This window comes from Sturnira hondurensis, unplaced genomic scaffold (assembly GCF_014824575.4).
Source record: "Sturnira hondurensis isolate 20B ecotype Veracruz unplaced genomic scaffold, ASM1482457v3 Scaffold0004136, whole genome shotgun sequence".
In the NCBI taxonomy this organism is placed as follows: domain Eukaryota; kingdom Metazoa; phylum Chordata; class Mammalia; order Chiroptera; family Phyllostomidae; genus Sturnira; species Sturnira hondurensis.
This window is the reverse complement of record NW_028076767.1, coordinates 28,745,329-28,759,734: the sequence shown is the minus strand read 5'-3', so window position 1 is coordinate 28,759,734 and position 14,406 is coordinate 28,745,329. Positions and strand designations below refer to the sequence as shown.

The window sequence follows — 14,406 nt, the reverse complement described above, 5'->3', positions numbered from 1 at the left end:
AGAGCCTCTCCACTTGGCCACACATCCACACATCGTCCCTGCCATCCTGACTTGTCCTGAGTGGGCCTGCCTCACCCCCAGCCCCGATGCGTGTATGAGTTTTAGGGCATCCCTGCCCTAAAGGGCAGCTGTGGGTCCTCTGGGCTTCCCCTCTGTCCTGGGCAGTCACATTGTCTTTCAAACACCTGTTGCCATGTACCTGTTTCTCTCTCACTAAGTGGGTAAAACCCACAGGCACTGAGGCCCACCCACTTAGGTCCAAATCCCAGCTCTCATTCCTTAGGCCTCACTTACAGCAAGTCATTTAGCCTCTGAGTCCCATCTGTGATACGGGCGATATAAGAGGCTATGCCTGGTGCCGGGTTGTCCTAGGGACTAAAACAATGCAAAGGCAGTCCGCACCATGCCCAGCACAAAGTGAGCCCTCGATCTCTCCGTGTGTCATTGTGCACAACCCTAGCTCAGCTACGCGGTCGATGCTGTTAAACGGAGGGAGCGGTGGAGAGTGGAGACCTGATCCGCAGAGTGGATGTAGTTGCAGAATAGACGTTGCAGGAGGCTCGGACCTGTGGGCGATGGGAGGAAAGGCCTCATCTCCAAAGGGCGGGATGTGGGTAAGAGTCGCTGAAATCGGAACACCAGGGTCTTCGGACGTTACGTTGGCGCCACCCTCTGGACGATATGTGCCTCACACCCATCCCTCCACTCACAGGCAGGGAGCATTCTCAGGGGTGTCCATGAGAATGCGGCCTAACACAAAATTGTAAGTTGACTTGCAAACTTTTTTGTGTGTGTTCATCAGTTTTCATTAGTGTTTGTGTGTTTAATATGTGACCCAAGACAACTTTCTTCCTCCAGTGTGACCCAGGGGTGCCAAAAGTTTGGATCCTCTTCACTCACTTGTAGAGTGGGCAACAGCCTTAGTTAGAACTCCTAGGGCCCCAGCCCTTGTCTCGAAGCTGGGGCTAAAAAGGCCCAGAACCAGAGAGCAATTGCCCAAGGCCACAAGCTCCTAGATGAGCTTCACTTAGAATGCAGAATCGGCCGCTGCTGTCATGAAGGGCAACCCCGCCCTTTCGTCTGGGGCCCCAAGATACACAGCAGACCCCCTTATTCACCGGGGATCCCTTCCAATACCCGTAGAGAAAGCCTGAAACCATGGGTACTGAACCCAATTTATACTATGTTTTTTTCTTCTATTAGGCATATACATACCTATATGAAGTTTCCTTTGTATGTTAGGCACAGTAAGAGATTAACGACCCTAGTAATGAACTAGAACAACTACAGCAATCTACGGTGACCCAAGTGATGCAGGTGTGGCCGGTCTCGCTCTGATAGCCGACCTGATAACGGAGAGGCCTGTTAGGTGACTCACCACATGAACTCTCTAGACAAAGGGATGATTCCCATCCCCGGCGACAAGAGCAGACAGCACAAGATCTCGTCCCAAGGCCCGGAGCATTGTGCAATTTAAAACTTGTGAATTGCTTATTTCTGTAATTTTCTGCTTAAAATTTCCAGACAGCCAGTAACTGCAGGTAACTGAAACCACAGAAAGCAAAACCACGGATAAGGGGAACTGCTGTACAAAAGCGTACTTTCTTTTTAAAGGTTTTATTTATTTATTTTTAGACAGAGGGAAGGAGAGGGAGGGAGGGAGAGAAACATCGATATGTGGTTGCCTCTCACACGCCCCCTACTGGGGACCTGGCCTACAACCCAGGCACGTGCCCTGACTGGGAATCGAACCAGTGACCCTTTGGTTCCCAGGCAGGCACTCAATCCATTCAGCCACACCAGCCAGGGCCAAAAGTGTGCGTTAGTGTGCTTGAGCTCTGCTGGCTCTTAGGGGGATTTCTTCCAGGAGCAGACTCTGTGACAATGCAGGCAGTTTATTCGGGAGCTGAACTCTGAAAGCACCACTGGGGGGTGGGGGGAGTGAGATAGGGAAGGAAAGGGAGCCAATGCAGAGGGGCAACAGGAGACAGCATAGATTGGTCCTCAGATATGTCACTCCCACGGGCAAGGAGACTGAGCCACTTACCCTCCGACTTTCAATCCCAGTTGGTTGAGAGTGTTCCAAGTGATTAACTCCCCCAGGTATAGCTTACCTGCCTCACACCTGGGCCAAGCATGTTTTCAAGGCCAGGGAGAGGCCAGAGGAAAGTGATCCCAAGTGCTGGCAATAGGAAACCAACTGTTTATCTAGAAATCTAATTGTCAAGGGTGGTAGTTCTCAAAGTGTGGTCTTGCACCGGCAGCAGCATCACCCGGGAAACTAGTTAGAAATGCAAACTCTTGAGCACTGTCCCAGACCCAGGTGGTCAGAAACACTGGCCGTGGGGCCCAGCAATCTCTCTGCTGGTTCTGATCCATGCTCGAGACTGAGAGCCTCTGACCTGGGAGAAGACCCAGGAGGCACCCACAGCAGCTGCCACGGGCGCTGTCTCCCTTCACCAGATGAGGAAATGGAGCGGATAAAAGATGAAACGTGACTCACAGATGATAGGTAGCAGAGGGGAGGGTCTTTTGTCCCTTTCCACCGTACTGCCCTGCATGAAGGTGAGTAACGCCAGCATCTGAACCCTCGTAGGGGGTGAGGGTGAGGCCCTCCGGTGCCCCTCTCCACCCCACCTCACCACCACTTTGCTCCACTTTCTAAACTCACCATCTCCACCTGGTGCATCCAAATGGTTCTGGAAGCTCTTCCGGGAAGCCTGCCAAGCCAGGTGCACCTCTCCTGACTCCCAACTGTCCTCACAGCCTCCATCGGAGACAAGCCCTCTCTGCCCTGCCCCCTACAGCCGATAGGACACATCGGGGAAATCCAAAGCAGCTTCCTGTGGAGAGTGGGGGGAGGGGCTGCAATCCCTGGGTTAAACCAGCCCGGCTCCATCCACACGAGGAATCTCCATCTTCACGCCAGGTCTTCGCATGACTCTTCCTTCTCCCCTTGTCCTAAAACCTTCCTCCCCTCCCCTCCCTTCCCCTCTGCTCCTACTCCATCTGCTGCTCCTCCTGGCTAGGCGCCCCCTCAGTTGGCACAGCAAGAAAAGAGAACAGGATGGTTATTTTTATCCTAAGATACTGCTGGGGGGGAAGGGGGTGCCATCTGACCGAGAAGCAGCAGCTTCTGAAGCAGTTGGGAGGTCAGGGGGAGGTGGGAGGCCCAAGATCTCCTCGGGAAGGAGCTATGGATTTGGGTTCCAGAGATCCAGAGGTCTGGGGGAAGCAGCGCAGGACCGGGAGCGGGAAGCCCTGATGGCACGGCGACGCCGAACTGCTGTGTGACCACAGGCAGGTCACTGCACCTCTCTGGGCTTGTTACCACCTCTGTTGAAGAGAGAGGCGTGCGGGCCCCACCTGCCCTCGAGGCTGTTTTCGTGAACATGAATGAAATGCAGAGAACCCTTTGCAAACACGGCACCACGTGTGAGCGCACACAGAGGGTGACAGCCCAGGGGCACTCTTATTTACCCTCTACAAGCGCCCTACTTCTGCAGGCCGACAGCAAAGCAGGCAGCTCGTGTCACCTGGCATGTCCACCCCCGCTTTTCTTTGTACATGTTGGATGACTTTTTAATTACATAAGCAGTTATGTGAATTCACTCTCCTTTTGCAGGGAAAGAAATGAAGCCTTATGGGAAAGTCAAATCTCCTTTGGCCAGCCCTCCCCCAGAGCCTCCTCCCCGGCCCAGACATTACGGCTTGTCCAGCTGTGCATTTTCCGTGTGCCTTTGCAGAACCCTGGTTATATTTACACACGTGCATGTACGTTTCCACACCCCCATAGGTGGTAGATCATATTATTTGTGGCTATGTGCTTTAAAGAAAATTTTTTGTGCCCATAATTCTGCAGCTTGCTTCCCCCCCCCATGACAGTGTTTTTGAGATCCTGTCGCATAAATATATTACAGTTTTATTTAACCAGTCCCCTGTTGATAGACAGCTAAGGGGCTTCCATTCATTCACTGTCACAAACAGCACTGTAATGATATGCACGTAGATGCCCCTTGGGCTCGGAGAAACCACCATGGGCACAGAACTGCTGGCTTGGAGGGTTTGATGATATCACTATTTGGCCACTCCCCTCCCCCCCAAAAGTTTTGTCTCCATCTTTAGAAGCAAGCTGGGAGATGGAATAGGCTCCAGGCTGGAGTGGGAGGTTCCTGTCCCGAAGTGAATGTTTCTGAGCCACAGCGGTGCAGGCAGAGGGGGCCGTGCTGAGCGCCAGCCCTGGCCCTCACATCATCACAGCTGCAACTCCAGGCTCCCCGGCTACACGCGTGTTCGTCCAGGCTGCCGCGCTCCTGCGCACACACAGCCTCACAGTCTCTCCTGCACCGAGATGCGGCTCTCTTTGCCATCCTCCTGCGTGACCGGCTGGCAGCCATGTAAGGTCTCCTGCACCGGATGGTTGGGGAGGAGGCCAGGAAAATCATCCATCTCCACGGGATCTTGCCCTTTGCCCTTAGGATGGAAGGCCTGGTGAGCCACAGGATGAGGTTACCCCCAGTAATACCTCTGAGGAGCCCTTCCCTCCAGGGGGATCCTTCCCAAGCCCCTTCCCCTTTCCCAAATCGGGGCTGATTCCATGGGTGCCTCCTGCCCCCTGCTGGCCACATTGAGGGTGTCAAGAAGCTTCCAGTGGGTTCAAGGAGCTGCCCCTCCAGTCCGGCCCAGGGCTCCTGCACCAAGGCCCCAAAGTGGTACCCCACACATTGAATGCCGGGAAAGAACAGCAAATGGCACCATTAACATTGACAGTGGCACCTGGGCAGCTCTGTGGAGAGGTGAGCTGTGAGGATGCTAGAGGTCGGCACCGAGGGAGTTAGTGGGTGGAGCCCTGGAGCACAGGGCTGGGGGCGGGGGAGGTGGCCAGTTCTGTGGCCGCCACACTGCCTACCACAGGGCAGGCCCCGAATCAGTTTTACTGCCAGGTAGGAAACTAAGTCTGTCTTCTGTCCAGTTTGCCCAAACTCAGAGGCGGTTCCCAGGGGCGACCTACCTTGGTGTTTGCCTCCTCAGCCACCTTTTCTAGAAAGAAAAAGTAAACCGGCGGGGAGTCAGTGAGACTAGATCAGGAAAGAGGTAGCCAGGTCCACTCTACCTTCGCCTCCCTGCTTGCCTCCCTCATCACCTCCCACCTGGGGACTCACTGACGCAGGCGTACGCCAACAGGACCGTGAGCAGGACCGCCATGAGGACAGGGACCACCACCAGGGCTCTCATCCGATCCTGGGATTCTGAAGAAATCACAACTTCAGCGACGGCTCGCTCCCCCCTGCCCGAAGCCGCTGCACCTTAACCAGACTCGGAACTCCTTCCATGTCTGAGCTCAGTGACAGCGGAAGTCCCAAACAGAGGGCCCTGGTAAAATGTGGCCAGCAGGTGTCTTCAGTGGAATCAGCGCATTCTTTTAAATCTTTATAAACATTTTCATTTGGGGAGGAGATTGCCTGTTGAAAATGTAGATGTCTGATTTCTCTGAGAAACATGAAGATGTAGCCCCAGTGGGCCAGCGGCCCTGGCCGTCACAGGCCAGAACTGAGAGGTGTTAGCCATTTCCACCACTCGCCACACTCCCCAGCCCTCCCTACTCTCTGCCCAGTCCTGAGGTCCAGCATCATTTACATCTGTACTCTCGCCTTTGTTATAGGAGAGTGGAGGGGAAATTCAAGTATGTCTTGTACCCGAGTCTCCATTCCAAAGGGGAAGAGGAAAGACCAAAAGACCGAGGCCAGGGGCTGGGGTAAGACATACACCCAGGATAAAACTCAAGGGGGCGCCAAAACACTCAGTAATCAAGATAAGTCATATTTGAATGTCATGGTTTGAACAATGAAATCGTCAAATTAAGGCCTGCAGGCTGACTGCATGGTTTTTAAATACAGTGTTCCTGGATCCAGGGCCAGGGTTAGGCTGAGGCGGGTTAGGCGGGCAGTGCGAGTGCAGGGCTGGATCATGTCTTTAGTTAAAATGTTGTATTTTGTTCTTCATGGGTTATTTTTTTGCACTGACTTGGATTCTTTTTAAAATGTTGCATCAAGATGTTATCTTGATCCTGCTTTTTTCTGGTACCTCTTTAAATAGGTGCCCAGAGCCAGGGCCTGGCTGACTTTGCTCCAGCCCCAACCACTCCAAAAGGAAAATGAATGTTAAGAAAAAGCAAAGAGAGCACGTTTCTCTTACCTCTGACCTTTGTTGCTCATTAACATGACCTGCCTAGGCCCTGTAGGTATTCGAGTCTGTGACCTGTGCTGGAGACCAACCTCCTCACTGTGAAATCAAAACCTTGGCCCCTGAAAGGGCACCGTGCCACACCGTGCTGGTACTTGAAGGGTGTTGGGGAGAAGGGGGCAGAAGAGCTTTGACGGAGCACTTTCAAAGGGCAAGAGCCCATGCCATATGCTTACACCAACCCTCTAAGGGAGGTGCTGTGATCATCCCATTTTACAGATGAAGAAGCCGAGGCTGCAGAGGGGAGATGATTTGCCCAGGCCACGCCCATAAGTGGCAGAGCCGAGACGCCACAACTCCAAACTGCCTCCCCGTCTTGCTCCACCTCCCACCCATTGTGTCTATGTGCCTCAGTCTCCCCCTTCAGTTCCCTACCTTCCCAGACTCATTCCCCAGGACTCACCGCAGAGGACATCGGTCTTGTTAGTCCCTGCTCGCTGCTCCACCAGGCCTTTGATCTCACAGCTGTGTTCACACGCGTGTGCACATGTACAGAGAGAGAGAGAAACACTAAGTTTCCCCAGTTATAAGATTTCCAACCACAGAGGGTGAGACCATAGACCACCACCAAATCCAGGTTCACGGAGCACATATTATGTGCACCCTCGCAGGCCTGTTATGATGCCGACTCTGTGCTTCGGGAGCTCGTGAGTACAGAGAAGAGCTTATGACACATCTTGAAGGGGGGATAACAGGAGAGCCTCTAATGAGTGCCAAGCGTTGTGATATGCGCTCAGGGGAGCAGGGAACTGTTCCGAGAAGAGAGAAAATCCTCAATAGCTAGAACGGAGGAGCGAGCCGTTCGGTTTAAAGCAGGGCTTCTCGACCTTGGCACCATTGACGCTTTGGGCCACGTAACTCTCTGTTATGGGGGCCATCCTGTACAGCATCCCTGGCCTCTACCCACTAGATATCAGTGGCATCCCCTTCCCAGTGTGGTCTCCAGATATTGTCATATGTCCCCTGGGGGACAAAATTGCTCAGTTGAGAACCTCTGGCTTAAGGGACATCCAGAAAGACCTCCCCAGGGAAGTTAGGGCTGAGTGGGCCCTGAAGACTGTAAACTTCAGAGCAGGGGCACATGCCTGCGAAGCAGGACAGTGTGATGCAGAGATTAGGGTGGTGACACGCCAGGTGGCATCAGGGAAGCACGGAAAGTTAGGTTTTTAGGACCAGATCACTGATAATTAGCCACGAAGCTTTTGACTGGATTCAGCTGGTGAGTTGCATCCGTATCCAATCAGATGTCCAAATAGTGAGAGGACTCCGTTGGCCAAAGAGCTCACAGGAGGAGAAATCACAGCAGAGCAGCCGGCCAGAGGCCTCTGCAAGAGTCCAGATATGAGAAGAAGACCCAGTCCACCGTGGTCCCAGGAGGACCGGTGAGGAGCGGTCAGAGAAGGATGCCACAGAGAAAAACATCTAAAATGGGGGAGCCCTGGCTGGTGTAGCTCAGTGGATTGAGTGTGGGCCTGCGAACCACACGATCGCGGTTCGATTCCCAGTCAGGGCTCATGCCTGGGTTGCAGGCCAGTCCCCAGCGGGGGACTCACGAGAGGCAACCATACATTGATATTTCTCTCCTTCCCTTCCCCTCTAAAGATAAATAAATAAAATATTACAAAAATAAAAAATAAAATAAAATGGGGGAAAGAGAGAGAAGCTTCCAAGAGAACACATACATGAGCAGTACATGAGAAGAGTGCTTACGAGCTCACAAAACACATCTGCACGCCTTCTCCTCAAGCCGCGTAAGACAAAGGTCATTCCATTTTCCAGAGGGTCCCACGCCTGCGCAGGGCCCTACGCTTTCTGGGCCACAGGGAGGTGGGAACCCAGTGCTCTGATCCTGCTGCCCCAACCTGCTGCCTGCCAGGCAGCAGTCAACATTTATTGGTAACAATGTATTGAGCACCTACTATGTTCTGGGCACTGTTCTAGGCATAAGGGGTGCATCAGTGGGAGGGGGGAACGTCTCTAAATTTAAGAAGTTTGCGGTAAACCACAAAGTATATATGACATGCTGTGAATTGTGTGGGCAATATGTGTTTGCATGTGCACGTGTGTTTGTGTGTTTGTCTCTGGAAGAGCATACAGGGAATGGTGTGTTTGCCTCCAGGGAGAAATGGCGGCTGAGGGATCAGGGTGAAGAGGAGACGGATTACTGTAGATCCCTGTGTGCCTTCTGTCCCATGTGCCTGCCTCGCCCGTTTTGTTTTGTTTTTTAATTAAATGTGAACAGTCAACGGGACGTGTGTTAAAGGGCATTCCAGGCAAAGAGTCTGATGAAAGAGACCGGAAGGTCGGAGCCCGGCAAAAGAGTGCGGGTCTCGTCCCAAAGGCCCGGATGGCCGTGAAGGATGTTAACCAGGGAGGGCTGCAATCCAAAATGAGCTGCGGAAAACTCGCTTTGGCAAGAACATGGAGACCCGGACGACACGGAAAGACTAAAGGTGGGGACGTCAGTGAGGAGGCTGAGGTGGCACCGAGACCGAGGTGCTGAGGCCCAAGCTAAGGGGGCAACACAGAGACGGTGGAAAGGAGGAGTCCCCAGACATCTAGAAGGCAAAGTGGACAAGACCTGGTGATTGATCTGGGGGTGGGGGTGAGGTGGGGGGCCGGAGGACAAGTCCCAAAAGCATGGTGGTGGCTTTCACAGAGGATGAGGGGAGCAGGAAGATGAGCCCATTTGGTGCCTGTGGGTCATCTGCATGGAAGTGTCCCCTCGGCAGTTGGATATGAACGCCTGGGACCCAGGAGACAAATCTAGACAAGGGATGTTGGTTGAGAATCACCTGAGAGGGACGGTAGCTTGAAGCCATGGATGTGGATGAGACGGTCCAGGGGAAGCAGCAACATGATCGAACAGTACAGTAGAACGAAGACCTCGGAAAACTGGTTACAGAGGAGAAGGGAGGAGCAAGGGAGGGGAGAAGGAAAGTAGGAGAAATGTCACAATGCGCCCAAGACAAGAGAGTTTCAGGAAAGACAGAGAGATGGACAGTGTCTATTACCACCAAGACAGCAGACAGGAAAGTGCTAAGAAGTGCCCATCTGGCTGGTTGTCCCTGAAGTCACGTGTTTTACAAGCACGTGAGTGTGTGTGGACGTGGGGAGCTGGGGCTGGAGGGCAGGTGGCTAGGTACATCGGAAGGGGACCCCATGGCCCTCTGGGGGCAGGCAATGCAAGGGGTGAGTTCTCATACCTTGCCCAAGGATGACATTTCTCAAAAGCAGATGACACATTGGAGAAGAAACCAAATGGGCAGGGTTCGCAGATGGTATCGGAGACTTGTGTAGCTGGGAGGGAGAAAGACGCATTAATCATCCCCTTAGACCCCCGCTCTGGCTCACCAGAGAACCCGAGGACAGGCAGGCCAAGATCTCCCTGCGGTAAGCCTTCTTCCCCCAGCGCGCAGCCTCCCCAACTGCTCCAGCCCCTAGGAAGGGTTCTCCCAGAACCCTCCCGAGGCAGACACCATGGCGGCAAGAAGAATGAGAAAGGTCCGCTTCCCACTCCTTCTAGGGGACATACTGACGTATGTAGGCTGGAGTCCACCTCCCCTCCACCTCTGGGGCTGGAGGGAATCACTTCTCAAGGATGCCCATGGCCCAACCCCTTGCCTTCAGCCCTCAGCTCCTCTCTCCAGCCTCTAGAGCTGATTCTCAGGCCACTTACCGATCTGCTTGACCCCAAAGCCTGGGGGGCAGGAGCTGTGTGGGGCGCAGCTGTCGCAGTTGTCATTGGCACAGTGTTGGCCTTCATTACACGCGCAAACTGTGTCTGTTTTCGTAGTGCCCTCCGTCTGCACCTGGAGTCCTAGGTCTGTGCGGAGATGGGCGGGAAGGATGGGAACCCCTTGCTGGCCACTCTCAGGGCCCCACTCCTCACACTTCCTGCTCTGCTTTGCTCTTGGGCCCTCTTCCGAGCAGGGACACCTATCCACTTACTTAACAACCAGTACAACCCAGACTCCAACCAATCAAAACAGACCCTGGCTATTAAAAAACAAAACAAAACAGAATGGCTGCACTGACAAGAATGTGCTGGAGTATCAGCCAACTCCCAAGCTCCCCTTCCCCAGCAGCCCACGCACTGGGGTCGCAGTATCTGTGCGGATGACAGTATTTCTCGTTGTTCGGGGTGTCCAGGAATTCGCCTCTTCCACAAGGATGGCATATCGTGTGCGTGGTGTCCGTGCAATCCTGGACCAGTTTGTCTCCTGGAAAAAGCATCAGGAAATGAGGCCGCTCCAACCAACTCGGTGAGTCGGACAAGTACCAAAAACTGATCAGGCGGGGCTTTAGGGCAGAGGATTCAAAGGTAACAGTCTCTGACCCTTCCAGGCTTCATGGTCAAGTGCTGGGGGGCGGCCAGGGCAGATATAGAAACCCTAGTCCTGGGTAGGCAGAGAGGGAACCCAGAACATTCTGTCAGCAGGGCATGGGTGGGAAATCCCAGGGGTCGTTTAAGACTCAAGTTGACAGATGACACATGGAGGCGCATCTGTCAACAGAGCAAGAGGGGTCCCACGGTGGGGCTGGAGGGTCGGCATCTCACCTGGCGGGCACATATTACAGCACTGGCTGTTAATTAGGTATTGGTTTTCTCTGCATACATTGGGTGGTTCTGGGTGGACCTAAAAACAGAATTGGGCGATTTGAAGGGATCTGGAAATCCCTGCGGCAGCCTCAGCGGGAAGGTGAAAACCAGCCAGGACGGGGGTCAGAATGGAAGTGGAGTCTAAAGGAGAGAAAAATGCAACCTGCCTGTTCCTTGGTGTGTTTCTTTTTAACTAAACCACTAGCTGATATGATTCTCACCCAGAGAACCATTCTGGTATTTTAGAAAGCGACTGTACTGCAACCCCATAATAGTCTCTGAACTAAACAGATCTTCCCGTGTGACTCCTGAGTCTTTCCTCCCCACTAAGATTCAAAAGCGCAGGAGGACCCTAGCACCCTCCCCTCACCCCAAGCCCTGCTGCTCGCTGGCTGACTCTGGCTGGTCCTAGTCCTGGTTGGGGCTATATTTAGCGCCTGATCTCTTCCTTCTATTCTTCTGCTCCCCACCCCTTCCCCGCTCCAAGCCTCAACATGTTTTCTCCCTCAAGAGATGCCAGGAAACTGGTGAAGCTAGGAAGCTAAAACTGACTCTTTCACTGTACAGATGGTGGGACTCAGGACAGGGGAGGCTGGGTCACCTGACCGGGGTTTCACTGTGAGAGTCGCCAAGTGAGAATTCAGGTCTCAGCATTCTCCCTCTTCTCCATCATCTTGGGTCTCTCTGGCATTTTTACTACATCCAGGTACCACCCGTGCTACTCACTACTTCTCATTAAATTAAATGCATTTCTTTTCTGTGTAAACGTAACACTTGGGTCACTGCCATGAGAGGAGAACCAGTCTCACTTCTTGTAAATAAAAGGTGACCCTAAAAATAAATTCAGCAGAAATAAAAAAGCGTAATGAAACCCCCAGTGGTTGCTTTGCTCAACAGTAGCCCTCCATCCTGGGCCTGCTCTTAATTTTTGTTGTAAAAGGAGAAGTAGTAAGCATTTGAGAGGTATAAAATACATTCTAGCTCCAGAGACTTCTTCCTTGAATAAAAACCAGAAGGATTTTAAACAGAACTGTAAAGTGAATTTCTGTTGGTTAGTTCTGTATGCATGTGCCCCCCACAATCATTCCACATTTGGGGAACAGCCAGTGAAAGGAGCACAGGTTTGAGAGACAAACAGCTTAAGGCTCCAACCCTGACTTTGAACTCTTACTAGTTATGATGTTTCTCTTAGTTTCAGTTTCCACCTCTCCGGCAGGAGTGACAATACCTGCCCCTCAGATCAGGTCTGAAGATAGAAAGAATGTACATCTGTAGCCTGGCATGGTGTCCAGAACATTAACTGGCAGTTTTAATGTTGATACATGTATGAGTATCTGCTTGGATGCCCCACACCCTGGTTAACCAGCTTGTTAGTGGCCCTCATTCAGCCATGACTTACAGAAACGCATCTTACCCAAAATGGGGAAGGAAGTGGAAAAGGCTGCTGCCCCATCATCACAGCATTCATCCTGTGACTGTCCTCCTGCAGCCCTGGGGACCACCCCGCCACACTCCCAGGGCAGTGAAAGACCTTTTGACCATTTTCAAGCACAGGGGAGATATAGCTCATCCTCTGAAGGTTTGTCACTCCCCAGTTCCCACTCCGCAGCTCCGGTCCTTCTGAGACAAAGGAGTTCAGGACCAAGGCTTGGAGACTCTCGCCATCTGAGAGGCAGGCTCAGGAACCAGGCAGATGTACATTTACACCCAGGTTCCACCTAGCTATGAGAATTTTGGCAGGACACGTCCTCTCTCTGGGCCTCAGTGTGCTCATCTGTACAATGGGGCGTTGAAGGAAATCAGACGGAGAATTCATGGAAAGCATTTCCTCAGAGCCGGAAAAACAGGAAGCTCTCAATAAAGAGCTCCTGCTGTTGTTGCCACAGCCCAGTCCTACCTGGAGCCAAAAATGTGAGCCTGCTCTTGAGAAGTCCAAATCACCCTCACCCTCCCATCCCTAGCTCTTCCTCCTCCCCCTCCTACAAGAATGCTCCTCTTGCCAGCTCCACCCCCCTCCTGTCTCCTTTCTCCCTAAGAGTCCCTCACCGCTTAGAGTGAAACTGAAAGTTCTGGGACCAAAGTAACTTCCCCACGGACTCTTCCCTTGCTACCTACTCCATGGTGATTCCGGCTCGGACTTCATGCCAGAAACTACAGCCCTGGAAAGCAGGGGGTCACCAGAGGGTTTGGAATGAGAGGGTAAGGTACTTGGGGGGGGGGGGATTCCCAGCCTCCAGAATGAGGAACTACAAAAATACATTTAAACAAAAAGTGAGACAAGTGTAGGTTTCTGAAAATCCCGGAGACATGCTTGACTGGGCATCTCTGAGCCCTTCTGATGATGCCCGGAGAAACCCTTTCTTGGGTCCCATGAGCTGTTCATCTGCCCCAGAGGTTCCCCACATCGTCTTAAATTCAGAATGCAGAGACATACAGCGTTGAGTGTTCCTCCTAGGTTGCCTCACCCCTTGTTCCCACAAGATGCCCTGGAAGAAGGCAGCCTCTGCTGGCAAAGAGATAACCACTCTCAGGCTGGCATCTGTCCACACGAGTAAGGGACAGGAAACAAGCCAGACCCGCCGCTTCCCTTGTCCCGCCTCCCTTCCCACTTCTCCTAGGCCAGCATCGCAGGCAAACCCAGACGCCAGCCTTTTGGCCAGATGAAGCCTAGAGGCTCCCCAAACCCCACCCCTGTCCACGCTGTCCAGGCACTTTTCCCACAGTATCCCCACTTCGCACCCTCTGTGGGCTACCTAGAACCCCAACCTGGGAGGAGAGAGAGGCAGCCCACCTTATTCAGCCAGGACCCCTGGGTACCTTACCCAGCTTCTACCCCCCCCCGCCCCCCCGCCCCGCTTCTGTCCCCAGCAAAATCAAGCTAGAAAGGTCCTTCCCCCCAAGTATCGCTTCCCTTCCCACTCCCCTCTCTCAAATCCCAAATTCCCCTGTCGGGTCGGAGCAGAAGCTCAACTCACGGTGGTCAACAAGAAGCCCACGAGGAGACACTGCCGAGGGAGAACCATGGCGAGGTAAGAGACGGGCGGAGGGAAGCTGCACCGCGGATGGGGTCTCTAGTAACTCCCAGACTCCCGCCCCGGCCGCGCCCATGAAAGGGGTGTGGTCTTCGGTGGCCAATCGCGGCCAGCCTCGCTGGGGTGGGCGGAGTTCCGGGCCACCAGCTTCAAGGGATTCCCCCGGGATGTTCCCTGGAGTCTCAATTCTCCAACTGAGTGTAAGGACGGGCGGCAATGGGGGGTGAGGTTCCCGGGAAGACCTTTCCCTCCTTCGCCTCGGCAACTACAAAGGTCAGCCTGAAGAGAGGAAGGAACCAGCCGGCTTCCCGGGGAAGGGGGTGGATGGCAAAGGGAGGGAAGGGGTCTTGGGAAGACAGCACAGGGATGCCCACGGTGTTCCCCCCCCCCCCCGCTGCCTGCGGGAATCCCAGCAGAACCGAAAGCGTCCCCATCGAAAGTGGAGAGGCCTGAGAAAGTTCCCCGCATCCCAGAAAACGGGAAGGCCACAGCTGGGCTCTGGGGAGGAGGGCAATTTCCCAACTGAGT

At 53.4% G+C, this 14,406-nt stretch overlaps 1 protein-coding gene across 5 annotated transcripts; it reads right to left on the bottom strand.

The window, feature by feature from the left end:
• Positions 1-3,872: 3,872 nt before the first annotated feature.
• CD40 (CD40 molecule) lies at positions 3,873-13,941 on the bottom strand. 5 transcript variants are annotated; one of them, XM_037044193.1, is made up of 9 exons: positions 13,822-13,941; positions 10,805-10,883; positions 10,341-10,466; positions 9,923-10,069; positions 9,450-9,543; positions 6,647-6,708; positions 5,151-5,249; positions 5,012-5,040; positions 3,873-4,488 (listed from the first exon to the last, which is right to left on the bottom strand). In XM_037044193.1, exons 1-9 carry the CDS (start codon positions 13,867-13,869, stop codon positions 4,330-4,332), a joined length of 843 nt encoding a protein of 280 aa, XP_036900088.1. In that variant the 5' UTR covers positions 13,870-13,941; the 3' UTR covers positions 3,873-4,329. The 5 variants fall into 5 exon arrangements, with proteins under 5 accessions (XP_036900088.1, XP_036900091.1, XP_036900090.1 ...); XM_037044196.1 differs by having other exon boundaries at positions 3,873-4,473; XM_037044195.1 differs by having other exon boundaries at positions 5,163-5,249.
• Positions 13,942-14,406: the final 465 nt, after the last annotated feature.

Excerpts from the sequence above, each read along its gene's own strand:
- CD40 (XM_037044193.1), bottom strand. The coding sequence starts at position 13,869 with ATGGTTCTCCCTCGGCAGTGTCTCCTCGTGGGCTTCTTGTTGACCACC. Across the intron at positions 9,544-9,922 it reads CTTTGGGGTCAAGCAGATCG|CTACACAAGTCTCCGATACC; the intron begins GTAAGTGGCCTG and ends TCTCCCTCCCAG. Across the intron at positions 4,489-5,011 it reads CTGAGGAGGCAAACACCAAG|GCCTTCCATCCTAAGGGCAA; the intron begins GTAGGTCGCCCC and ends GTGGCTCACCAG.